General features: G+C 46.0%; 1 protein-coding gene across 1 annotated transcript in view; it reads left to right on the forward strand.

Annotated features, from left to right (window-relative positions):
* The window catches only part of PPP3R1 (protein phosphatase 3 regulatory subunit B, alpha), a 575,346-nt gene that overhangs the window by 186,014 nt on the left and 362,462 nt on the right, over nucleotides 1–26,870 (forward strand). Inside the window, exon 3 of the mRNA XM_069608143.1 lies at nucleotides 23,122–23,298. Coding sequence (XP_069464244.1) covers nucleotides 23,122–23,298 — 177 coding nt within the window. The remainder of the gene's footprint in view (nucleotides 1–23,121; nucleotides 23,299–26,870) is intronic.

Here is a 26,870-nt window from a genome sequence, read left to right on the forward strand (position 1 = left end):
TGACAATCGCACTTTCTACCTGTGATTTACTTGCCAGGATTGAAACGTTCAAGCAGATGCACTTTACTATTAACTTAAATTCCATAGGAATGACAAAAACAAGGAAACTTAATGCCAATACATTTTCGGCAATCTTGTGCTATATATGTGCCTCTGTTCATGCTTTGGATGGGAAAGGCCCATCTCTTTTTGTGGGTTAGACTTCTTTATTAGGATGATGCTTTTTGTATGCATTGTCACCAACTGTTTTTTTCTGCATGATACATTAACTGTGGAGAAGATGAAGCATCTTAATGATTTAGTTTTACTTTCAGATGGTGTATTGATCCTACTTCATGTTACTCATCAATTCTATCCAATATATTTTTTAATTTTATTAACATGTATATGGTTTATGCTTTTAAACCTTAAATGTATACATTTTATGCATGGTTACTCAAATCTTTTTAAAAGTTAATAGTTCATCTGTTCATAGTTTCAGACAGGATTTCTGCCCACAATCTGATAAGCTGTTATCATTGTTCTGTATTGCCGATAAGTATGACCATCGTTCCTCAAGGTCTAATTCAGTTGTGGCTATAAAGTACATTTGGCTGGAGATGCGCTTTTCTGCAAGTGCTGGAAATTGCATCAGCATATGATAGATGCTTTCAGTGATTTCTGTGTTCTTGCAGAATCTACACGCCTGATGAGGATTGGAGGTCTGACTTTTTTCCTTAGGATTTCTTGAGTCAGAAGAATATTGAGTCTGAGTCTCAAAGGTGTCGCCAATCCCTCAGTCCGGGAAGAGATTAAGATAATGTGGCATTTAATTTAAGGCTCTGGCTTCGCCCTTGCAATTGAGGGTTAGTTGATATTGATTTTTAAGTTTCTGTCATTATCCAGTCGAGTCTTGCAAGATGGATTTTTGCTCTTTGGGTTCTGTTAATCAGTGTTTCCATAGATATCTCACTTTCAATTCTCTTAGAATTGACAAAGTCTTTCCATTCTGTACCGCGGCATTGATATTCTCAGTTAGTTCGCAGGATGTTTAGGGACGGGAAGTGTTCATTATTGTTCAGTTTCCTGAATAAGTCAAGTTGTTTCCATCTTATGATTGACTGAAGGGATTGGAGACCAAGTTCGTATCTGACGCGTGGCATCGTAGTAAATTGCGTGAGTGTTAGAAGAGGGCTTTGTCGTACAGGGGAAGCATTACAAGGCTCTCCCCTTCAGACTGAATTCACTGCTCAGAGTCTTCACCAAGTTCCTGGCTCTGGTGGCTACCCATCTACGACTAAGGGGATTCATGTGTATCCTTACCTGGACTACTGGCTCATCAAGGGAGATCGCCATCGATCACATGGCGAAGACCTTCCCGCTGCTGACGAACATGGGGTTCTCAGTGAATTATGCAAAGTCATGCTTGACTCCAGCTCAGGATGCGCGGTTTCTGGAATCCACGCTCAACAGTGTCTTGCCTGGCGTCACCGTCTGAGGAGAGGATATCTGCCATCTTGGGCAAGGTGCAACGGCTGTTGGCACTGAAGATCACCACTATGAGGACCATCAAGTCGCTGCTCTGTATGTTGTGCATATACCTGATTTGGCTCTGCAGATGCAGCTTTTCCAAGAGTTCCCCGGTGCCCGTTGGGTCCAGGTGTCCGGAGGCTTTCATGAGAATCACGGTCGACGAGTTTTGTCGAGCGATAAGGTGGTAGGGCTGTGCACTCCAACATCGCCGGAGGCACAGACTTCCAAAGCCCACCATACCAGGAGACTGTCATGACGGACTCTTTCCTGCAAGGATGAGGAGCCCACACCGGACGTCTTCATGCCAGAGGCCTGTGGTTGCTGGAAGAAAAGATACTACACATCAATGTACTGGAACTACAAGCAGTTTTTTGGGCCCTCTTGTCGTTTTGCCGTGCCTCCATATGGAGTCATTCTCATTCTGCAAACCAATCCAGGGAATCATGACTAGCTTGGGCGGCCTCATTAAGTTATCTTACTTTACATTATGGTAACCATCCATGAATTGGAGAGCCCAATATGACGGTTATGATCTAATTTGCATTCATGTAACAGTGACCACCAGCTTCTTTCAGGCTCAATCTCATTCACTCAACAGAACTCCGTGAACAGCTACTCGGCTAGAAGATGTGGATGAGAAAACCATAGGTCGCCAGGTGCCAACACCCACTATGTGAGATACGGCCTAATAGCGTAACAGGGAAATAATCCCATATGCCCAAGCCCATCTCTGACCTGTATTGTTTGTCCCAAAAAGCTTCCAGTGAGGAAAAAAGGTTACAGAAATCCTTACCTGTTGAAAACGGCTTTACCCAATTTCACAGAATAAAAATGCTCTTCCGATGCTTGTTAATCTGCTTAAAATCACATGCTGTGCATATAGTCCGACATAGTGTTAACCGCGGAGTATTGAATCCGGTCTTTCAGGGATGTCAGCATAGGCGTGTCTGTAACACTATCCCTATCGTGATGTGTAGTGTACCCAAAATCCCTCACATGCCGAAGTCCCTCAGATTGTTTTTTTCTGCCCAGATAACTGGTCGCCTTATAGCGGAGCTCTTACATAAGAGACATTGTTTATCTTATACCGACTTATCGGTTATTCCCCGTTAAATCACTTCGGTCACAAGAACATCTTCGCCAAAGACTGCGGTGGATTCCTCTACAGAGGTGGATTTCGGCACCTAAGATCCGGTGACTGGATTTTCCACGTCGCCGGGCCTTCTGGCCGACCTTTACAGTAGGGAGAGTGGGGTCGGGGTGGCCATATTTTTGGTATGTCTTTCCTCTTTCCCCCTCTTTACCCTTTCGGTCTAATCATCTTCCCCTTTTGCTATGGAAAGGACTCCTTTTAGGTTTTGCCCTAAGTGTAGGGTCAGATATCCTTGGAAGGACGAACACAGGACGTGTAACACCTGTCTCCCCTTAGATCACGACGAAAAGTGGTGTGTGGCCTGCAAACTCCTTCGGCCTAAGACCCAAACGAGTCACCTTGGCTGCCGCATACACTGTGCGTATAGCAAATAATACCACGCTGTTGGCAAGTTATGCTGAGCTCCGTGCAACTTACTCCAGGAGGGCCTAGTACCCGCCAGGTCCAAACTTCTCTCTATTGTAGCCGAGGGAAGGCAGGTGAACCAGAATGTGATAAAGAACACCCTGGACACGGCTGAAACAGCAGGCAGGTCTCTGGCCCAAGGGGCCCCTACGCAAAAGGCACGCTTGGCTGCGTACCTCAGGGTTTAAACCCGAAACTCGGGCCTCACTCATCAATCAGCCTATTGAAGAAACTAACCTCTTCAGGAAAGCGGTTGATGAGGCCTTGGAAACAGCCAAAAAAGAGCATGAGACTCTTAAGACTCTACAACGGATCACACAAAGACCCCCAGCCCCCAGAGAGGAAATAACTCCCGGCGGTCCTTCCGAGGGCAGTCTCATGCAAATCAAAGTAACTATGGCACGGGGAGTTTCAATACAGGACAAACTTCAGGAAGCCCTTCATACTACTCTTCTTCAAGAGGGCAGTGACGTGGCAAAGTCAGAGGTAGAGGCCCCAATCCTAGAGGAGCTGCAGCCTCTGGTCAGAAATGACCACCAGGTCCCCTCCCATGCTTCCCCGGTCGGGGGGCAATTAACATCTTTCCTCACGGCATGGGAGGGGAGAACTTCAGACAAGTGGGTCATAAAGACGGTTGCCCACGGGTGCTGCGTGGAATTCGCCCGACCTCCACAATTCAGACCACCACGCTCACAGCGCCTTTCACCAGACCATCTGGAAATCCTGAATCGAGAAGTGGAAGCGCTGCTGGGAAAGGACGCCATAGAAGCCGTCCCTATTCTTCAGGTAAACAAGGGTATTTATTCAGTGTACTTCCTTGTACCCAAAAAGGACCTCATCATGCGCCCTGTTCTAGACCTGCGCCCAGCAAACAAGTTCATAAAACCTCAGATGTTTCGCATGGTAACGCTACAGGAGGTGATCCCAACGTTGAAACAAGGGGAATACATGGCAACATTGGACTTGAAAGATGCATACTTTCATATTTCAATGTTGCCAGCGCACAGGAAATAGCTAAGGTTCATGATGGAGGACTGGCATTACCAATTCAAGGTACTTCCCTTCGGCGCCAAGGGTGCTTACCAAGGTCCTGGCGGTGGCTGCAGCACACCTGCACAGACTATCCGTCCCAGTTTACCCTTACCTCAATAACTGGCTCATCACAGGGGATTCGTACAACACCCAAAAAACAGTAGATCTTCTCTTCAGTCTGGGTTTCTTGATCAACGAGAAGAAATCCAGTCATGTACCCAGTCAAAACAATTTCTGGGAGATCTAATTCGGACGGAAGACTGCCTCGTCTTCCCCTCCGAGAGGGTTCAGAACATGCTTTTTTCAGATCCCTCAATATGTACCTAGTTGGGAGGTGATGGTGCGCGATGCCATACACTTGCTGGGAATGATGGCGCTGTACATATACTTGGTTCCCCACGCGCGGCTGCACATGCGTCCCATGCAAGAGTGGCTCAACAGCCAGTGGTGGCAGGCCAGCGGACAATGGGAAGATCTGGTAGTTGTCTCGACAACCCTCGTTCTCTCTGTAGTGGTGGTCAAGAGAAAACCTCTTGAAGGGGAAAACCTTCACCACCCCTGCAGTGGAAGCCACTCTCACGACAGACGCATCTCTCACGGGGTGGGGGGCTCACCTGCTTCAGCAGACACCACATGGAGTGTGATCCTCTCAGGTAGCGATCAACCATACAAATTTACTGCAGCTATTAGCGGTGTTCAAGACATTAAAGGCCTTTCAGATGCAACTGCAAGGGAAGACGGTTCTGATTCTAATGGACAGCACTACAGCAATGTATTACCTGAACAAACAGGGGGGCACTCACTCTCCAGGGCTATCCAAGCTGTCCCATAACATTTCAATATGGGCTCTCAGGCACAAGATGTTTCTGTTGTCCCAACATGTTCCAGGGAAACTCAATCTTCTGGCAGATGTGCTCAGCAGAGACTTTCCTCTGCCTGAAGAATACGAATGGCGTCTGCACAAAGACATTGTTTCCAACGTCTTTGCAGAATGGGGCTTCCCAGAGATCGACTTGTTCGCAACTCAGGAGAATGCCCAATGCCAAGATTACGCCTCCAGGTACCCCCAGAACCGCTTCAAGGGGAATGGTCTCTGGATAACCTGGTCAGGGAAATTTGTCTACGCTTTTTTTCCCCCCCCTGACTCCCCTTCTCAACACGATAGTCCACAAGATGCACCAGAAACCAGTTACCATGATACTGGTGGCCCCCATGTGGGCCTGCCAACCCTGGTACGCTCATCTGATGGAAATGTCCCTCTCCCCACCAGTGAAACTACCCCGCCCGTACAACATGTTGTCTCAGAACGGGGGGGGGGAGCTACACCCATGCCCACACACTCTGAATTTAGCAGCTTGGCTCCTGAGGTCATAGAGTTTGGACACATACAGCTCCCACAGAGGTGCATGGACATATTCGGGGAAGCTAGGAAACCGAACACACGTTATTGCTATGCCAGCAAATGGAAACATTTTGTCATCTGGTGTAATTCCAAGGGTGTCCATCCCATTGATTGCTCACTTACACAAATTGTGCTGTACCCAACCCATCTGTTGGTCTTCAATTCTCTAAAGGTTCATCTGGCTGCACTGTCAGCCTACACCACATCACAACAAAAGGTGTGGTGGTGGAAGATACCTGTGATTAAGGCCTTTATGGAAGGGGTTAAGAGGATTTATCCTCCCATTTCTCACCCAGCTCTGGGTGGGACCCAAATGTTGTTTTGACCAGGCTCATGGGAGCTCCCTTTGAGCCTATGCATAAAGCAAGTCTAAAAGACCTGACTTATAAAACGGCCTTCCTAGTGGCTATCACTTCTATCAGAAGGGTTAGCGAACTACAGGCACTTTCTGTTCTAGATCCCTTTGTTACAGTCCACAGGGATAAGGTAGTGCTGCGCACGCACCCCAGATTTGCGCCCAAATTCATCTCGAAGTTCCATGTGAACCAGTCGATTGAACTACCTACCTTTTTCCAGAATCCTACTACCATGGCCGAAAGAAGCCTACACACACTGGATGTGCGCAGGGCAGTCATGTACTACCTGGAAAGAACTAAACCACTGAGGAAAACAAACCAATTTTTCGTTTCAGTGGCAGCTGGTAGAGAAAGGGATCCTGTCTCTAAATCGGCTGTCTCAAGGTGGGTTGTCAAATGCATCACACTATGTTACACTCTTGCTAAGAGAGAACTGCCCTTGAAGCCCAGAGCACACTCTACTCGAGACACTGGGGCATCCATAGCATTCATTGCAAATGTTCCCCTCGAGTCCATTTGCAAAGCGGCAACCTGGAGTTCTGTACACACCTTTACAGGACACTATTGCCTAGATACTCATTCTAGGTCTGATTCTCGGGTGGGACAAGCAGTATTAAGACATCTTTACTGTTCCTTCTCACAACCCACCTCCAACTCCGGGAACTGCTTGCTAGTCTATGCACAGCATGTGATTCTAAGCAGATCAACAAGCACCAGAAGACATGTATTACATGCCTATGCATGTGGAATTAGCATTTCCACCTTATTTGTTGACTGTCTAATTATGCTCTCAGACCAGCCTATGCTTGTACCGCCTGCTCATTTTAGGCTAGCCCTTTCAGTACTGCCTATACATGTGGAATTAGCATTTCCATCTTATGTGCTGACTCTCAGACCAGCCTATGCTAGTACTGCATGCCTGTGCTAGACTAGCCTAATCAGTATTGCCTGCTCATCTAAGACCGTTAGAACTACCCGTGCACTCTATCTACCCCACTGTTCTTTTTCTGAACTCTCCCCACTTGAATTGGTTTAGCCCAATACACTACACTTATAGTGACTAGCTCACTGCCCACTTCTGAACGAGACCGGCCGACTGCCTATCACTGATTGTGCCTTACCCTGACTGAAACCAGTCCACTGCTTATTACTGAACTAGACTAACCTATTGTCTATTCCTGATCCGGACCAGCCCTGTGCCTATTTACTAATTGATCTAGATTAAATATCTCAAATACCTTAGACAACCCCTCACTAAGGCGAGCCCGTATAAGCTGTTTAGCATCCACCCCTGGCCCCACACTCCTCCCACGGATTAACAGCTATTCAGTTAAAGAGAACTATGCATACCACAAAGAGCAAACTCTCTAATATCCGACTGACTCTCCTTTGTGCCCTCGCACTAATGGCCTTCACCAATCTCCTACCCTGCACCACGCAGGAGAAAACCGAAGACTCTGAGCAAGTCTGCCCGGATCTACGAACCCAAAACCCATAGTATCAGACCCCCAGACTCCCATCTCGGGCATACTACCCGCGCCACTGCCCATACTCCCTACATACCAACCACAAAAATTCTGCATACAACTCAGACCCACATCTTTGCCCACTTTCCCCGCATTCACACCAGAACTAACCACCCGAAACAAAACCCCATGCCTCCCCAAGGGCAGAACAGAACAACTAAAATCTCAGGAGCACTTATTAACGCTCAATCCCTTATACCGCATGTCACTGAAATTGCAGGCATACTCGCTAGTGATGACTTGGACATTTTGGCTGTTACTGAAACCTGGTTACATAATGCAGCAGGTCCAGCCCTCATGTTAGCTATACCGGACAATTATCACATTCTCAGGGTTTATAGGTCTAACTCCAAAGGCGGTGGCCTTGCTATCATAGCCGAACCCAAATTTGAATTATGGCACACTCCTCCCAAAATCAAATCATGTGAACTGCTTGCAGCTAAACTCCCCATCTCCAATAATGGTACACTAACCATCCTTCTACTATATAGACCCCCACCCCCTCCCGGACCTTTGAGGAAGACCTTTCTAGCCTTCTCACTAATTATATCAAGGACACCTCACAGCTCCTACTGCTAGGAAACTTCAATTTGGGTTTCAATGACCCCGAGGACAAACGGGCCCATTCCATTGAAACTATCCTGACAGAACATGGCCTGACCCAAAAAGTACTTGCTCCCACTGACATGAAAGGGTGAATTCTAGACTGGTTAGCCAACTTGAACTGTCCTACTACTATCACCAAAATAACCCCTCAACACTGGACCGACCACCACCTTATTGGCTTGTCTTCCTCGCTAGAGACCCAAAAACTAAAAAACATTGATATAGCACCACCTCTGCCAACCAGAAGTAAAAAAGATATCACCACTGAAAAAGTACTTCCTCTCCTCCTACCTACCCTATCTTTAATTACCAATAATACCGACCCAAATGCACTAGTAGAGGCCTTTAATAACACCATGACCAAGGCCCTTGACACCATTGCACCAGTCAAACTACGCAAAAGCAAACGAGTCGCCCCCTAACCACCTGGTTCACACCCCAACTAAAAGAACTACGACTTCAAAAAAAGGAAACTTCAAGCTACCTGACATCACTCCCCCACAGTCAAACAAAACCCTACTAACCAATCTTGCTAAACTGTACAAGAAAGAAATGATCTTTACCAAAAGGAATACGTTTAATGAAAGAATTACTATGCCTAGCTCGAAAACCAAGGAGCTTTTCATCATTCTGTGCGAAATGGAAAATCTTATTCCACCCACAGATAACATCCCAAAAGATAAACCATGGTGCACCAGCATCCAAAATGCCCTATCTAACAAAATATTCACTCTGCAGACTAAAATAGCTAATAAAAAAGCTTCTCTGCGCTCCACTGAGACATATCCGACTCCACCCACTGTGACTCCAAACAATGTTACACCTTTCAGATTTACCAATATTTCAGTAATGGAAACGCAAACGGTCATACTATCCATGAAGCCATCTAATTGTCAGGGCGACAGCTGCCCAGCACAAATTAAGGATGCACTCAGAGATCTAGCATCCTTTTATCTCTAAACTAGTTGAAGGACAAAGGTAAAACAGCTATGCTGATCCTCCCCGACTTGTCGGCAGCTTTTGACCTGATGGATCATGTAGTATTATGCGAACACCTAACATCAGCTGCACACTTCTCGAGTGATGCCATAGCCTGGGCACACTCCTTCCTAGCTAACCGTACGATGAGTGTTCTCAGCCTCAGCAGGCCCAATCCAAATCACCTGTGGTGTTCGACAAGGTTCATGTGTGTCTCCGACAATGTATGACCTATTTACTAAGCCACTCTTCGACAAACTTGACAGGTTAGGTATCACATATACCAATTATGCTGATACCCAGATCATCATACCCTTATCGGGCAACTTCGTTGAAGACACAGCTCTGTTAAATAGGATATACCTCCTCATTCAGGCATGGATGGCCTCACATGGCCTCTGCCTGAATGACGACAAAACTGAGATCCTGATCTTGGGTTCTGACTCCAACCTAAAGAAACTCAGCCCCGATTACGTCGCATTTAACATTGATGGCAAAGTAATCAAAGTAGTAACTGAGGTAAAAACCCTAGGCTTAAGCAGTTTTGGGTTGTTCTACCAAAGTAGAATTGCAGCGAAATAGACTATGGTCAATCCCGCTGCAATTCTTTCTAGTTTGGTAAAACAACCCAAATCTGTTGAAAACCGCTAGGGCTATATTGCTATGTAATGAGTATAGAGCAATGGGAATCTAGAGCGCAGAAAAGCCAGATTCACCTAGAGGGAAAGAGAAGCTAGGAGTTGAGGTGAAGCAGGGTCCGATCATTGTGGGGCTTCTAGGAAGACTAGGTGACAGACTGGGTGGGGGAAGGAGTGAAGGAAGTTGGGAAGCAGAGCAGTCCTGCAGAGAAGGCATATATTCAACCAGTGCTGGTAGCAATTGTGATAGTCTGTTGCCAGTATTCCAGGATGCACCCCTAAAGCTCCCTGGAACTACTGAGGTCTGAGGGTACAAAACTCACTTGTGGCAAAATCTGAAGAAAAAAAAAACACCCGATGTGTCCGCTATGTGGAGAGCCCACCCAAAGCAAGCGCGGCATTCCGACTACTAAAACGGCATAAGAAATGCCCAAACCAACCAAGAAGTGTATGAACTGAAACCCCTTTGACTGCGAGTCCGCTTTAATCGCTAGTAGGTAGAGACCCAGGTAATTGAGGGCAGGATTAATGGATTAGTCCTCAAGCAAATGAACGTCTGCATTTTTTAGTTTCTTTTGAAGGTTCCATGTCCTTTTACCCATTTCACGCTAAACCTTGTGATCATTAGTGATGAGCCTCATTTCTGGAGTTGACACAATGAGTGAGCAGCACCAGATAAGATTGACAGGAAACTGAGATCTATCGATTACTGAAGGAGTTAACATTACATTCTGTCACCGTTGATAGTTTGAACAGTTGCTTGTTTTCTCTGATAAACATACCTCACTTCTGGAACACAGGAAATGCCTTTAAAAGCTTATTTCATTACGGAACGTAGCATACACATTATAGAAAATACATGATGCACATAAACCGATCGCTCTTGTGGAGTCCAGGAAATACCTTAGTTACTTTTTTATACCTTCCAGAATTAAAAAAAGCATGCAAAGGATGGTATCTGGGATCATGGAAACATTGATTCATAGGAAGCCGCCTGATTCTACTGGAAATCTTGGTGCTGCAAACTCCAGCTGAGCTAAAGGATGCCAAAAACCAATACACCATTGCACGTTTTTAAAACTCCCTAATCCCAGAACGGAACTCAAGTTATTGGGAACCTAGAATGGGTAATATTGACTGTTCATTTATTGAGCTAAAAGGTGGCAGACAAGTGCCAAATAACTGCAAGAAACTAATAAAGCAACCTGTACAAGTAAGGCACAAATGCACAACATGTAAAAAGTGTAAGAAAAGTCCTAATCTTTCTAACGTTACTCATGTAACCAAACACTTCTCTCGGATTAACCATCAATTTGGGGTATTTTCAAATGTGTACAGTTAAAGGTTTACCCGATTGACATGATGTTAAAGGTGTATGTTTGCTCAGTTGCACCCTATGGTTCTGGAGTGAATTTTTTTGCATTTATTCAGAGCGCACTTATCCCGTACGTATCTAGGCGCTAGTTTCATTGTGGAGGGGTAGGTTATTTATAACACGCTTGTGTTTTTTTGTTTGGTCGTCCCCTCCGCCCCCCAGCACGGTCCGGGATTTGAACGTGTTTGTTGCTCAGCGTGGTCTTCCAAGACCCGCACGTTGCCACAGAGCTATCCTCCTGTTCAAAAACATTGTATTGACAATGGAGCAGTGTTACAAACTACACAACATTTTGTTTGCCAAGACTGTTGGCCCTGCCCAGGTCTGCTCCTAATTTTGATTGCCACAAAGAGCGTGGTCTTACTTATGTAGTGTGACTATTCACGGCATCTCGTCACCTCTCCCCTTCTCTGTAAGGTTAGGGAGGTGAGCCCGCGACGTGACATTCCCTCTAGGGGTGGCAGAAAGCGGGACCTCACAGGAAGAGACTCCCGTCTTGGGGATTGGGACTCTTTGTCCAGGAACTCCCTATAACCTCTTCTGAGGAGATGACCAGAACATCAAAGAACCAAAAAACTTCCTTCCAAACCAGTTGCCATTTGCTACTGAAATATTATCAATAACCAACCTTCAGCTACCACTCATATTCTGAAGAAGATTAAGAGAACCATGTGTCATCAGTGGTTGGCAGCCAACCACAATCGGGAGATATAACGAGGTATAATGATTCTGCCCTGGAAAGAAACCAAGGAATTTGTGCCCATGCTGTGGAGAGCCGAACACTTTCTCATAAAAACCAAGAAACGTCAAAGCCTGGGAAGTTCGAACTGGGGTGGAGACAGCAGTAGGAGGAGGCACAGTGAGTTGATGTCGCACAGATGTGCAAGATCTGGATAAGAAAGGAGCACTGAGGAGACGGGAGCTCAACTTAGGTGCCAGAAGACCTGGAGGCAGTGGCATGACTCAGAGGGTGGACCGTGTGACCCCTCTAACAATGCCAAAGCCACACAAGGATGGGTAGGTTGAGGAGGACGACAGACTGTTACTTTAGACAATCTAACTGAAGACGAGCACCCTCGTTTTGTGTTGGGTGGGGCAAATACCATACTGTTGGCGAGAGATGGGCCTTGTTTATTTAAATCTACTTGTGAAAATCCTTCTGACCTACCGCAGCAGTCAACCAATTTCTCATAGCACCAACAGTTTTCTTAAATTGTTGTCTAGTCCCAAAGCTCTCCTTAAACAGTCAATAGTTGAATAACTTTTTTTTAAGTGTACACTTGTTATCAGTACCTTGGCTTAGGCACATTACAAAAGAACTCTGAAAATGTGTATTGCCTGTTGATTCTTTTTGACTTAATCAATTATCCAACTTTAGATTGCTCTGATTAAGCACAAGATGGGCCTTACTGCGGGAGTACTCCCTTGTTGGAACTGCGGTTAAGTTCACTAAACCTATGATCGTGAGTTGCTCTGGTCCTCAGCCCTATTTGCTTGGTCACCTCGTTCTAAACTTCGTGATTTAATAACCAAATTGAGATTTGTTTTGAACTGAATTCTGTCATTGCACTTTGAAATATTAAAAGGATGAGGTAATTTAAATTTCCTTTGTGTCTAAATACAGACTAATTGTTGATGGACTTTTTTTTCTGCCCCTTGTTTTTACCTGAACCTACAATTTTGTATTCCTGCTTTCTGGAATGAGCGTGTAGGACATTGTTGGCCCGCTTGATATTACCTCAATGCTAGTGATGAATTTTTGCGTGGGCTTTAATACACTTGACTCGAAGCACATTCCATTAGGCCAAAATAGCTATTACTGTCTTAGATGTTTTCTTTTATTGCTTTTAAATGATTCCAGGGTTCGAAGTTGAGGGGAGCTGGGAGCTATTTAGCTCCTACTTGTGGCCTAGAAGATCCTTGTTAGCTTGACACCAACAGCTACCAGGAGCTACTTTTGGCTTCTCATTCCAACTGATGCCAAACACACACCTATGTGGATTTAACTGTGCGTTTGGGACAATGTATAAACAACCTTCTGATGCTTGTGAATCTGCTTAGAATCACATGCTGCGCCATCTAGTGGTAATTGCAGAGTAATGCATTTTTGTTTTTTTTAAGAACAAAAAGGGTCGTTGACATGGGGTGTTGTAACACAATCGCCAACATGATGTGAAGTGTACCCAAAATGCTTCAAGTGTCGAGGTCCCTCCAGATTGTTTTTGTTTTTTTCTGCCTCTGGTCGCTTAATGCAGAGCTCATCTATCAAGTTTATATTGCTACTTCTTTGTAGGTGATCCTTTGCCCTATCTCCAGCTGTTCGACTGTTGACAACCTTCTTGACGGCTGATCCTGTTTTGCCGATTGTACACAACCACCAGTGAATCGACCAGCTATCTTTTCTCATCCTTGGCCTTCGGGCCCGACCTTACAGTAGCGAGAGTGGGGACACTTTTCTACTGACCTTTTCTTGAGTGCCTTTTCCTGGCCCTTCACCCTCTTCCCCCATTCGTCTGGCTGCTTTTTCCCTCCACTATGAGCAAACCACTTTTCAGTTGTGCCTGTTTAACGGCAAATTCCCTTGGAAGGACTTTCATCGAGTGTGCAATAGGTGCCTCCCTCGTGACGAACCGCATTGCAAGGCCTGTAAGCTCTTCTGGCCTAGACCCTTAAGGACAGACTCCCAAAGCGGTGGGTGGTCTACACCATGCAGGCTGAGAGTCACACTTCACACCGCCGCCTCATACAAGTAGTTTGTAAGCAGCCAGGTCTCCGAATCAGAGCTCACAGACTGTACGGTTGACCTGCAGTCCTGATACACTAGCCATGGGCCATCACCCCCACCCATCTTGATGTACCCAACCAGTCGGAGAACAAACCTCCTCCTCAGCCCAAGTAAAACATAACCATAAACTATGATAACACTTATCAGTGATCACAAGAATGTGTGCCAGACTGGTTGCTTACCCTGCAAACCAGTCTCACTTGTGGTTAGTCGGAATCCGGAGTTAGACAACAACTCGTGTTTTTTGGTGAAAGGCTTTGATGTTGGGGCAAAACCTCATCTAATCCTTCCACTCTGCTCCCTATGCTGAAAGACAGAGGAGGGTGCACCTCGGGATGTCGTACAAAAGTAAAGCTGTCCTTACCCCTAACACTACAAAGTAACAAGAACTATACATTAAAATATTTGGACTTTAGCTGTTTTCTGGCTGCACTGTTTTGTTCCAGTGTGTATCAAAACAATGTCTCTGGGGCTCCTGCCAGTCTTACACTTCCAGCACGCTGGCTTCCTTAGACACTTCTGCCCACGGCATAAAAGAAAAGTGAATGTCTCTAGGCCATTGAGCCTGTTGCTCAGTGCTATACAAAAGTCACAAGTGTCCTTGGATTGCCAGGCCGCTCCTGGGTTTGGTCTGGAACCGCTTTGGTTCCTACCCCTCTCTGGGGTCTTGGATTTCACACACCCTTGTGGGGTATCGACCCTCTCATTCCCACTTGGGCTGTTGATGTGCTGTATCAGCAACCTGTTGCTTCAGCCCTTCTAATATTGTCACATCTCATCCCAGCGTAGGGTACATGAAGTGGCCCCTTTTCGAGCTATATGATGTATCGGCCCCTCTTGCGCCCTTTGCTGCTTCACCCCAGTTTGGGGTATACAAAGTCTCGCCCCATCTCAGACTATTGATGCTATAGCCCTTCTTGGGCAGGTTGCTTTCACACCCGAGTTTGGGGTATGTGTTTGCCGGTCCACCCTCTTGGTTTCCTGAATGTACCCGCGTACTTAGGCAGACTCTAAAATATGTAAACAGGCAATGTTTATGGCTTCTATGAATGGAATTGCATGTCACATTCGATACATGCAGCTCTCTGAATGTTTTTGGGGGTGTTTTGAGGTTCCATGCATTGGGGCAAAGTTATGGGGGGGGGCAAAAATCCACTAACTTTCAACCTGTCGGCAGAACTTGAAACTTTCCACACCTAGCACACTCTCTACAATTAGTGTTGGACAGTTCTAAGCATTTGGGGGTCAAAATAAAACATTTATCATGGACATTTTGTAGAATTATAGCGCAAAACGCACTGAATGGATCAATATTAAAGTTGGATGAGAATTTGGGGGGGCGTGTCTACATGGCCACGGGCTAGGACATGATCCCTATGAGCTTGTGCTGATCCGACCAAAAAAACATGCTTTGAGCCTGCGGAGTTCTGCCTCATTGGAACAATGAATACATGAGTATGAGAGCCATATGGAGGTCGTGGAGCTGGCGCTACCTGTGTACGAAGTGCTGTATTGTGAGCTAAGGAAGATAGCTAGTTTCAGTCGGCGAGGGATACAAAATGGTGCCCACAAGAGAACAAAGGGGTGAGCCTTAGGACCGCTGCATTAGCACATCGCAGAACAGCGTCGCTCGCCAATAAAAGCGGATCCGAAACATTGGAGAGGATCTGGATGCAAGTGAACGGCTGTAACGAGGATCGTACATTGTGGCCTACGTGTATCAAAGCATCGGCGTGAAGTGAAGCAGCAGAAAACAGTGGAGATTCAAAGAAGATGGCGCCCGCTCCCACCCGAAGGTCGGTATCTATAGACCGAAAATAAACATAACGCATGCCGGGGCGAGGAGGACAGACACACGAACACTGCTGGTGAAAGGTGCTGTATGTGACGGAGGAGCAAGTGGGCACACATCGTGCACAATCCCCACGGACATATCAGTGCCGGTGGACATTGGAGGGGCAGAGACCAACTCTGGTCAACACACCACATAAAGCAGTGCTGACTTTGGTTCCAGTGCAAAGCCCAGGTGGTGGCGACTTGCAATTACTCAATCAAGAGTGGGATAATGTCGGTGAGAGGAGGTAAAGCGAAGGCTAAACAATCAACGATGGATATATTCTCTAAGACCCTGACCACCCCAGCATAGACCCCCAGCAGCGGGTCAGCGGAAGTCGCCCCCTTGCGAGATGACCAGGCGATTCTGGCTGCTATCACGGAACTGAAAACTTTGTGGAGGACAACAATGACTTGAAAGTGGCGCTGGAGACTAAAATAGACGCAGTAGGCTTAGAGGTCAATCTATTGCGGCAAGACATGAGGGCGCTAGCGGAGAGGACGACCAGTCTGGAAAGTGCGGTGAAAACCAGCACCAGCGATGCTAAAGAGGTCCACCTACTAAAGCAGCAAGAATCTAACTTGGAGAACCGAGCAGAGGAAGCCGAAGGAAGAGCGAGACGTAATAACATACGTGTGGTGGACCTTCCAGAAGGAGAGTAAGGCCAAGAACCAAAGGACTACATGGAGAGCATGATTATGCAGGTGATTGGGGCCGGCAAGTTTTCTCAAGGATTCGCAATTGAACAAGCACATAGAGCCCTGATGCGGAGGCCGCAACCAGGGACCCTGCCCCAAGCGATCATAGCGAATATCCTTAACTATAGAGACCGTGAGAAGATCCTGAAGTTCTTCAGGAAAGGAGGGACGAAATAAAGAGCGCCAGCGACCATAACTGCATACCCCGACTATACCATGCAAGTACAAAGGCAACGCTATGGATTTGTAGCCGTGAAGAGGAGACTACGCACGGCTGGCCTTAAATACATGCTTCTGTATCCTGCAAGACTCAAGATAATATACAAGAGCAAAACATATTTCTTCGACATTCCGGAAGAAATGACGAATTGGCTGGACGCCCAAGGATGCTTGGACGTTGAAGCGGATCAGAGACGAGAGGCACAAGATAAGTGATGTGCGGCAATGCTATGGGTTGCCACGAAAGAGATACAATGGGGGCTCCCTAGGGGCATGACATTGATTGCTCAAGGTGAGTGATGCTGGGCATACTGGACTGGAATATAGATGGCACTGTCAAATATTGATATTCCAATGTGATTACTAATGCAGGAGGCACTAACGGGATGTGATCTACCCCCCCCCCCCCCGGTAAACAGAGTGAGGAGAAAAGCCACTAGGGCTGAATCACCCCCCTGAGCCCAAGCACGCGTGTTGTCGGATTAAGGGCTAGATGCGGGGGTGCCCGAGATCCAGCGATGGAGCTGGGCAACAGTTGGGAGGGTTGGGAAGTAGTGGAGGGGTAGATATTGTGTTTGGTCAAGTTGGGGATGGGAAAAGGGAGGGGAGGGTGGGAGTTGAGTGTGTTGTTTGGAGTTGGGGACCAAGCCTATATGAGTCTACACGCGAGAATAAACGCTTTGAATAGAATCTGCACCAGTAGGTGGATAAGAGACAGATTGATAAATAATGGGAGAACTCAGAATTGCTACGTGGAACGTAAGAGGGCTCAATAGTTGCCTGAAGAGGAACAAGGTTATGATGTACCTGCGCAGACATAAAATAGATATAGCTTTAATCCAGGCAACACACTTCACGCGCGATAAGTTAGAAGTGATAAAAAAAATGGAGGGGAACCGTGGTAGGCGCCACATATTCGGCCTATGCCAGAGGTGTGATCACATGGGTGGCGCTGCATGTCCCTTTCCAAATGCTACTATCCACGGTGGCTGAGGACGGAAGGATGGTAATGATGGGAGGGTTGATAGAAAATAGAGAAATAAGTATTAATACATATGCCCCCGAACCAAGATACAGCAGCGTATTTTAAGTCTCTGTATAGTAAGATGGGTAGGTGCCTGGGGGGGGAAGGGGGGGCTTGGTCTGGGGAGGAGATTTTAATTGCGCGCTGAATTCGAGAATCGATAGATCGGATAATAAAATAGATAGACCTGACCCGGCGGCCAGCTGCAGACACTGCTGACGGACCTGGGGTTTGAAGATGCATGGAGAGCGCAACACATGTCAAAGACAATACTCCCATTACTCAGCCCCACAAAATTTGCACACTAGGCTGGATTACATGTTTGTCACGCATGAACTAATGTCAGAGGTAACACTTACAGAATCAAAAGCGAGGGTCCTATTGGACCACTCACCGTTTATACTGGAATGGCAACATCAGCCCTCGAGAACAAGGATACCGACTTGGCACCTCCGCGCTGAGGCGCTGAGAGATAGTATATTTAGAGAAAGCCTGTGAGACGACATAGTAAGCTACTTTGAAATTAATACTGGTATTGTGGAATCCGCTGGTGTGCTGTGGGAGGCCTTTAAAGTAGTAGTAAGGGGAATGGCCATAGCGAAATCCAAAGGGCTGCAAGGGGGGGGGGGGTTATTGGATGAATTACAAGAGGCTGAAGACGAGTTGGAGAAAGCGCTGGTCTGAATTATAGGAAGTACGTAGAGAGATTGCATACGGGAGGGGACAAACCAGGAAGAATGTTGGCATGGCTCTATAAAAATGAAGCCCCCAGACCCACAATCGGGACAGTTGCGAGAGATGATGGGAGTACGGCGGACACTCAAGAAGCGGTTAATCAAGAATTTGTAGAATACTACAGAGAACCCTATATGACGATCAAGAGGGAAGTGATCATGGGAGAATAAATGAAACGCTAGAAGACCTAGGTCTGCCACAGATTAGTTTGGAAGAACGAGAATAACTAGATGCCCCAATCACCCTGGAAGAATTGGAGGAGGTAGTGGTGCAGCTACCCACAAACAAGACCCTGGGAGCCGATGGACTCCCGAGCAAATTTTATAAAAAGTATAAAGACTCGGTGCTACCCCACTGTTGGCAATGCTAAATGAGGCATATGACAAGGGTGGGCTTCCAGAGTCCCTGCGAGAGGCAATAATTATACCACTCCCAAAACATAATAAGCCGGCCTAGGATTGTGGATCATATAGACCATTGTCAATGCTAAATCAGGGCAGCAATATACTCACTGCGGTTCTAGCAAACAGGATGAGGAGAATTATCACCAAACTCATACACCCTAATCAGACTGGGTACGTCCCAGGCAGAAATATTACGAATAACCATAGGCGGCTCCATCGAGTCATTGAGTATGCAAATGAAGAAGAGGGGGGGGAGATGGCAATCGTATCACTGGACGCAATATAAGCATTTGATTCAGTAAAATGGCCCTGGATGATGGCTGCCTTGACCAGCTATAGGATAGGGCCGGGGTACCTTAGATGGGTCCAATTGTTATATAGCGCGCCTCGAGCCAGGGTGAAACAGGAGCGATAATCTCGGAGATGTGGCAGTTTAGCAGGGGCACTAGACAGGGTTGCCCATAGTCCCCCATGTTATATATTTTAGCCCTAGAGCCACTAGCAATATACCTAAGACAACAATATAATGTGATAGGTATCACCATTAGAGCAGAGCCACATTTAATTTCTCTGTATACAGACGACATACTGTTGTACTTGAAATACCTCCAATATCTGCTGGAGGTGATGGAACAATTTGCTTTTCTGTCCGGCATAGCAGTAAATCCTAAAAAGTCATGCGTGTTCCAGCTGGGTAGATATAAGGGGACCCCTCTAGAGCACTTGCCGGTATTGCCAATAGCGTGGGAAGTGGACACGTTTAGGTACCTTGGAATAGACATCTACCATACAGTGGAGGCAGAGCACCTGCAAAACAGAGGACGGTCAAGGGTAACGAGAGTAGCATGAAGTTCTGGGCGAAGCTTCCTTTGGCGATGATGGGAAGAGAGGCAATGTTAAAAATGGTGGTCTTGCCGAGATTGTTACATTACTTTAGTAATATACCGCATCTGATCCCAAAACGATTCTTTGCCAGATTACATAGCATATGTAGACATTTCCTATGGAGTGCGACTAGAAATAGAATAGCCCTCTGGAAGCTACAAAATACGCATGAGAAAGGAGGGATAAAACTGCCAAACTACGAGGCCTATTACTTAGCGAGTCAATTGCGATATTTAGCGAAATGGTTATCGGAAGAATCGACCTCGGAATCTAGGCTGTTTAGATCAGAATGCGTACTGTTTTTTTCTACAAGAAATGATGTGGCTGCCCAGAGAATATGAAAGTGTGCCTGAAAATGATGTTGCTGGGATGGGACATATGGCAAAGGGGCTGTCGAGTAATGGCGAGCCCTACCTCATGCTCCCCACAGGTGCCACTTGTGGCACTGGTGGGAAAAGACGCCCAACTAATAAACGATCAAGAAGCACTGGGAACCAGTTGGGATAGCAACGCTGGCCGATGTATGGCAAGATGGGAAGATTACAGATTTTGAGACTTTGGTAGTGAAAACCGGATTACACAAGGGACAGTATATTGCATACCACAGGGTGCTGCGGCGGGTTATAGAAACGTGGTCGGAGATAATGCTGGAAGGCCAACCGGATGCCACCCTAGAGGTTATATACAACCTAGCAGAGGGAGGACATGAAATATCCCGACTATATGAGATGGTTATGTCCAAAGTGGGGAAAGAACCAATGCGATTACGACAGGAATGGGAAGAAGAGGTGGGCACCCCTATGACGGGTGGGATGTGGGATTGAGCTCTAAGATATCACAAGAAGATGTCAAGAAATGCCAGGTTCCAGCAGATAGTTGTGTATCACCCACAGAGCTTACATGACGCTCCAAAGAATAGCTAAATTTGCGAATGCAGGGCAGCAAGCATGCCCTAAATGTAACGAGAATAATGCTGGGATGGTGCACATGTTCTGGGCGTCCCCAGTGATTGAAACTTTCTGGAGGGGAGTGGCGGATAGGCTGAACACTAAAGGGGTTAAGCTAACGATAGAATCGGCATGGGCGTGCCCGATTGGAGGGTTCCCCAGACCACGTAAATTGAAACACGTCAGTAAACTTAAAGACTTGGCGTATATATTTGTGAAACATAGAGTTGCTACGAACTGGAAGGCATGCCATGGTCCGATGATAGAAGTGTGGTGGAAAGATCTACAAAAGTGGTCAGAAGCTGAAACTGCATTATGGCAGAGACAAGTAACTCGGGTGGGGAGGAGGAAGCAGAAACCTTGATGGCTTGGAAACATCTAGTAGCTACGATATTTGGGCCCACGCATGATGGGTCGAGTGATCGCGACTCAGTAGAGAATTCGATTGAAGGACTCCACCTGCAAGGCACAGGAACAGAAGGTGTGGAAGAATAGGCTCGGGAGGGGGGTTGATAGAGGGAACAGTATATATTATTAAAGGAATATAATATTGTAATAATTTTAACTGTACAGCAAGTTTGGTGGTATTGTTAAAAATAATGAATTGTTTAAAAAAAAAAAAAAAAGTTGGATGATAATTTGGATGTTGGGTTCACTGTGTCTGGATTATGGTTGATGGCCATTGCGGCGCATTGTGATCATTGGGTGTGATCGGAGACCTGCAAGGGGTCTCAATATCCGGGACATGGCTCTGCGCAGTACGGCAGAGAGACCTGTGACAGGTTGTACGCCATGTACTTAACTCGATACAGGCACAGTGAAAATATCAAGAAGTGTCCTATTGACATGTAGGTTACTCTCAAATGGCACAGGCGGTGTCCATGGGGAATGGACGCAAGCTATGCCGAGCAAGCATTGTTTGTATGGAAACTGTGATACAGGCCATGCCCTGGCACACTGTCGCCTGGACATGGTCACAGGCTTTGTCCAGTGGGCCCCGTTGGTATCCACACAGTTTCTGGAGCATTGCCAAAAGCGTTGCTTGCATGTCCTCCTTCTGACTCAGTACCCCTGGGTCCCTGACTTGCTTAACTGTTCTGTTCAGCATACATGTCCACTCCTTGGGCGTCTGAAGTCTAGGCCCAAATACCTTCCCAGCCCACCCAGCACCCGTCCGATTATTGCATTGCTCAGAAGAAAACAAGAGAGGCAGAGGTAAATTGATTCAAAATAAATTTGAAGTACTGTTGCTGGGGGAGGATACATAATGTAGCGAGAACTGAGATTTGGTAGATGAAGAAAGCTGTGGGTTTGCAGAGCTGTCTTCTTCATGCAAGACTTCTATGTCAACAAGTAAGTTTGGTTCAATTTAGGTACGTTGTTAGGGCTGCTAAAGGCAAAGTAGGATAAAATGGATTTTCCTTAACGGGGAGACCAGAAACGGACACAAGTAAAGATTGAAAAGGACAATGAAGCTGTGGGCAGGAAGGAGGCCTGTGAAAAATGACAGCAGCCAGATTTGGGGGGGGGGGGGGGGCTAGAGCAGGGGATCGGAAATCTTTGGCTCTCCACGTGTTTTGGAAGAAAATTTCCCATAGCCAACCTAGTCTGTGGCAAGGGATCATGGGAAGCGCAGTCCAAAACATCTTTGGAGAGCTGCCGGTTGCATACCACTGGCATAGATCTTACAATTGGTTATAAACCAGCCACTTACACTATGCTGGGAATGCCTCACCAGGAAGGCGAACATGAGGCTTTCATGTAAAGAAAAACTGCACTTTACTTAAATTGGAGTTTAGGGCTCAGTCGCAGAACTATGTGGCTCCTCCTGTCCACTGAAAATGGGGTGGAGTAAAACAAAAAGCAGTGCTTTGAAGAGCAGCATTCAGGCATTCCTCCTACATAAGAATATGAAGAGTATACTTTCTGAACGCATTTTTGCTTAATCTTGAACCATAACTTGTAACAGTGTTTTTTTTTTTCTTCGCCCACTTCTTTTGAATTAGGAACCCATGAACAAATATGTCAATAAAAGAGATGCTGCAAGATCCGTTTGTCTCCGGTTCACCAAACGCTGCCATTTGTACACCCTATGTAGAGGCCTTTCCATTTCTACAGAATAGTTAAAATTGAGGCGTTTTCAAATTGAAATTTGCAACCAATGTTGCATAATAACAGCCAAATAAAGATGTGTACAATCATAATAACCCAATGTGTTCTATTTAATTGTCCTGCCTTTCTATGTCACGTACAAATATGTATGGCTTTTTTCCCCCATATGGCACACAATTAGCCCTTGGTACACTGCTTGCTCTTACAGATCTATTTGCGAATGATTATCTAGTGAACTTGTCATGTGGGCATGGGAGTAAGCTAATCTCTCTTAATCCTCTGTTTAAAAGTCCTGTAGTCAGCAAAGTCCTTGTAAACCGCAGATTGTGCTATGGCTGGAGCACGTCAAAAGACCGGTAATTTTTAGTTGTGGATTGAAAACAATTAATTGCCTGGTTTAGGAATAATTACATTTGCTGCAGTGTTGCAACTCACCAGTATTCTGAAAATGGTTCTAGTGTGACCAACCCGATTTTTTAAAACTTGTTTTTATAGTTGATGCGGATGAAATTAAGCGACTAGGAAAGCGGTTTAAGAAACTTGACTTGGACAATTCTGGATCTTTGAGCGTGGAAGAATTTATGTCATTGCCAGAATTACAACAAAACCCTTTAGTACAGCGAGTAATCGACATTTTTGACACTGATGGGAATGGAGAAGTAGACTTTAAAGGTAAGACATGCTTTATGAACAGGTTGAATGGTTGTATAATTCAGCATGTATTGTTTTTCTTTTTTCCTTATGAAAAATGAGTATTACAAAATGAGGGCTTTTATTTTGACCATAGCAGTAGTAATGATTGAAAATATTAACTGGGGACTACATTAATTCTTCACTGCTACGCAATTGTTGAGTATATATTTCGTTTTGATAATGTCCTTTGAATTCAAGTGAATGAATTCATAACATTTATTTTGTTACAAATCAAGACACAAAGCAAGCATGTGGGCACTTAGTCACCCAAGGATCATTTTACTGGGGCTTACTCGTCAGCTACTTTCAAGGACAGTGAAACTCTTCAGCAAGCAAGCCAAACATTTCGTACAACATAACGTGCATCTGCATGCCCCACAGAACCGTTTTCACCATTTAAGTTACTCATTGTAAGAGTAGTTTTTATTTCCAAATAATGTTTTCAGATTTAATGAATAAACGGACATCCAAAACGCCCATCGTTATTGTAAGCTAGTTTTTTTAAGCACGATTAATGAAGCTTTATGCTTAAGTGATTTATAAGAGACTTTTTGTTCTATACGACTTTGAAATTGGTGATTAAGTAGGTATTAAGTGGTAACTAGTTTACGCAGAACTGATTGAATGTGTTTTAATCTGCTTCCCTGTACAGTTTTGCATTTGCTAGGACTTTCGATTGTAGCTAGGCATTGGTAATCTGTTGGTTTCTAAGAAGATCAATTGGACTGCTGAACACTGTTTTTATTCCACACCAGAGGCTGTATAAAAATCTCAAGTAATCTGTTCCGTAGCAGCTTCTTTTTTTTCTTCCTCATTTATGACATTGGTGGTATTGCAGCTGGGAAAATGCTTGTCTTAATTTTATTGCATTCTCACTGATTGGTTCCGTCAGTTTATGCCTCCATAAATTATACTTTTCTTTTTTGTTTAATTCACTTTTATTTGTTTTTAATTTTGCACAAACCATACAAGAGTCAACGTAGGAAGAACCAACATTCTATAACCACAGATACGTTTAGTCTCTCGTTCATTTTAGGCAACCACCCTGGGAGGCTGCATCAGCTAGTTGGGAGGGGGGGGACTATTGGGGGGGAGGGGGCTGGAAAGTAAGGATCCTGAGACCCAAGTCTGCATCAGGAGATGTCCGAAGTAGGGCCACGGAAGTATATTGGGATTACACCAGGCATACAATGTGGCCGTATGCTCAGAAACAGCCTGGTAAGAGAACAAAGAACCAACAGTCAGCAATAACAAGCGAACGTTGGTATGTATAGTCAACAGCAGCTGTACTATGTCGCCACAGGAGGCATTACGCTCTCGACACTGGGCCCTTCTCCCATGTTATCGGGCAGCTTCCCATCCCGAATGCATTTCAAAAGCTTATCAGCTCCTTCTGCGTCCCAAAAAGATATTTTCCTATTCCAGGAGACCTTGAGCTTGGCAGGTCGTAATAAACCCGCCTTTGCCCTGCGCTCCAGGAAAGCCTTCTTAGTCGCATTCAGGGCCCGCCTTTTCTTTTCGGCGGCAGGTGAGCGATCTGTATTCTATGACCTTGATACTCCAATGTTTTTTCGTCGCCGCTGCCTTCAGTATCCTATCTGTCGTGCAAGTCACTAAGCCGCACTAGAAGCCTAGGGCCTCCAGCCGACGTTGGCTTTGCAGAAGATGAACAAGTTACTTACAAACTGTAAAGTTCTTTAGATTGGATGTTCCTCCCACGTATTCCTCATCTTAGGATAATCGTATCCCAGCTTCAGCTGCTTCTGAAAAAAATTTCACCCGGGGGTGCTGTTAGAGACCGCAGAGTCGAAGTCCCTCGAGGGCTGCCGTCGGGCATCGATGTCATCCGCTGTATAAAGGGCTCGAGCAGCGCCCGTTACATCAGTTCTGTTTTTACAGTGTTCATGGTCGCATCAGCTGATCAGGCTTTAAGCCTTCAGGCTCTTAAGGAAGTCAGAGTGCAACTGGCGTAAAATGTATGAAGGGGTAAGAGGGGAGGGTTGATGAGGAATACGTGGGAGGAACATCCAATCGAAAGAACGTTACAGTTGGTAAGTAACTTGTTCTTCGAATGTATTGTGTCCTCCCACGTATTCCTCATATTATGATAGACTCCCATAGCAGTGGTAATTTTGGAGGTGGGAGTACTAGAAATTTTAATTATGGACTGAATGAAGGACCGCTTTTGCGAATAGTCCTCCTTGATAGAAAGTAGAGTCCAACAGTAATACTTTACAAAGGTGTGCATTGACCATGTGGCCGCAGCACAATATCCTGCACCGGGACACACCTCTGAAGGGCCGTGGAAGTTGCCATGCCTCTGGTTGAATGAGCCCTTAATCCATCTGGATGAGTTAGTTTAGGTACTGCAAGGCCCAATTTGTGCCCAGTAAATCCAACGAATAGTTGGTCACATTGTCAGAGATTTGCCAATCTGGAAATATAGAAACTGAGAGCCCTTTTTTGGTCCAGTCTATGTAACTTTTCCTCTTTTTTACTAGCGCGAGTTGGAGGATACAAGGAAGGTAACACAATCTTTTGTGACAGATGAAAATCAGACCCTATTTTAGGCAAGAATGATGTCTTGACTTTTAAAATAACGTCCCTATGGAAAATAGTGTGAGGGGGCTTACAAGACATTGCCTGCAACTCACTTACCCTGCGGGCTGATGTTATAGCCACTAACAGAATTGTTTTGAGAGTGAGCAGTCTTAATGGACAAGAATGTAAAGGCTCGAAAGGAGCACACATGAGAAATTTTAAGACTAGATTTAAATCCCAGATGGGCACCTGAAAAGGTGGTGGAGGGTATACATTTGTCAACCCTTTCAAGAATTGAATGACTAAAGGCATTTTAAAATAGGACGTCTTTTCCGAGGAGTGCTTAGCGATAGATGGCGCTGCCAAGTAATCTTTTATTGTTCCAACTTGGAGCCCCAAATTGGCTAGGTGTGAGAGAAAAGAAATTACTGTTGGAGTATTACAAAGAAATGGATGCACATTCTTATCCCTGCACCAGTAACTGAACTTGTTCCAAAGACACTGGTACAGGGAATTTGTTGCTGGCCGCCTTCTTGCCCAGGCTTGCAGAAGGCAAGCAGCTGGGGCCAGCTCTGCAAACAGAACAGGAGCCACGAAGGGGACCGATGCTGACTTTGCCCCAGCCCCCACACACGCCCCCTCGCACCCTGCACAGATGAAAGAAAGCACAGCGGCTTTGGGGACCACGAGGTGACATGACATTTCTGGCTGGGCACGGTCATCCCCCCCCCCCCCCCCCCCCCCCCCCCCGACACTGAGCAGAAAACCAGGAGCTTCCAGGAGCTTTGAGCCCCAGGACGGCGGAAACGCCGGAGGTGCACATTTCAAGGTCACACCGGGAGCCATACAAGGGAATTTGGCGCTGGGAAGGCAGTGACTCTTCCCCAACCCGCCTGACTCAAGCGGGTGAGAGCCAGAGAGAGGACCAGGGAGTGAAGAGTCGCGGAGCTGCAGCAAAGCTCCAGCCGGGAGGTCGGAGGGACCCGAGGACGCCTTGCCAGCCCACCCCC

Source organism: Ambystoma mexicanum, chromosome 4q (genome assembly GCF_040938575.1).
Source record: "Ambystoma mexicanum isolate Mex_15411 chromosome 4q, UKY_AmexF1_1, whole genome shotgun sequence".
Classification (NCBI taxonomy): Eukaryota; Metazoa; Chordata; class Amphibia; order Caudata; family Ambystomatidae; genus Ambystoma; species Ambystoma mexicanum.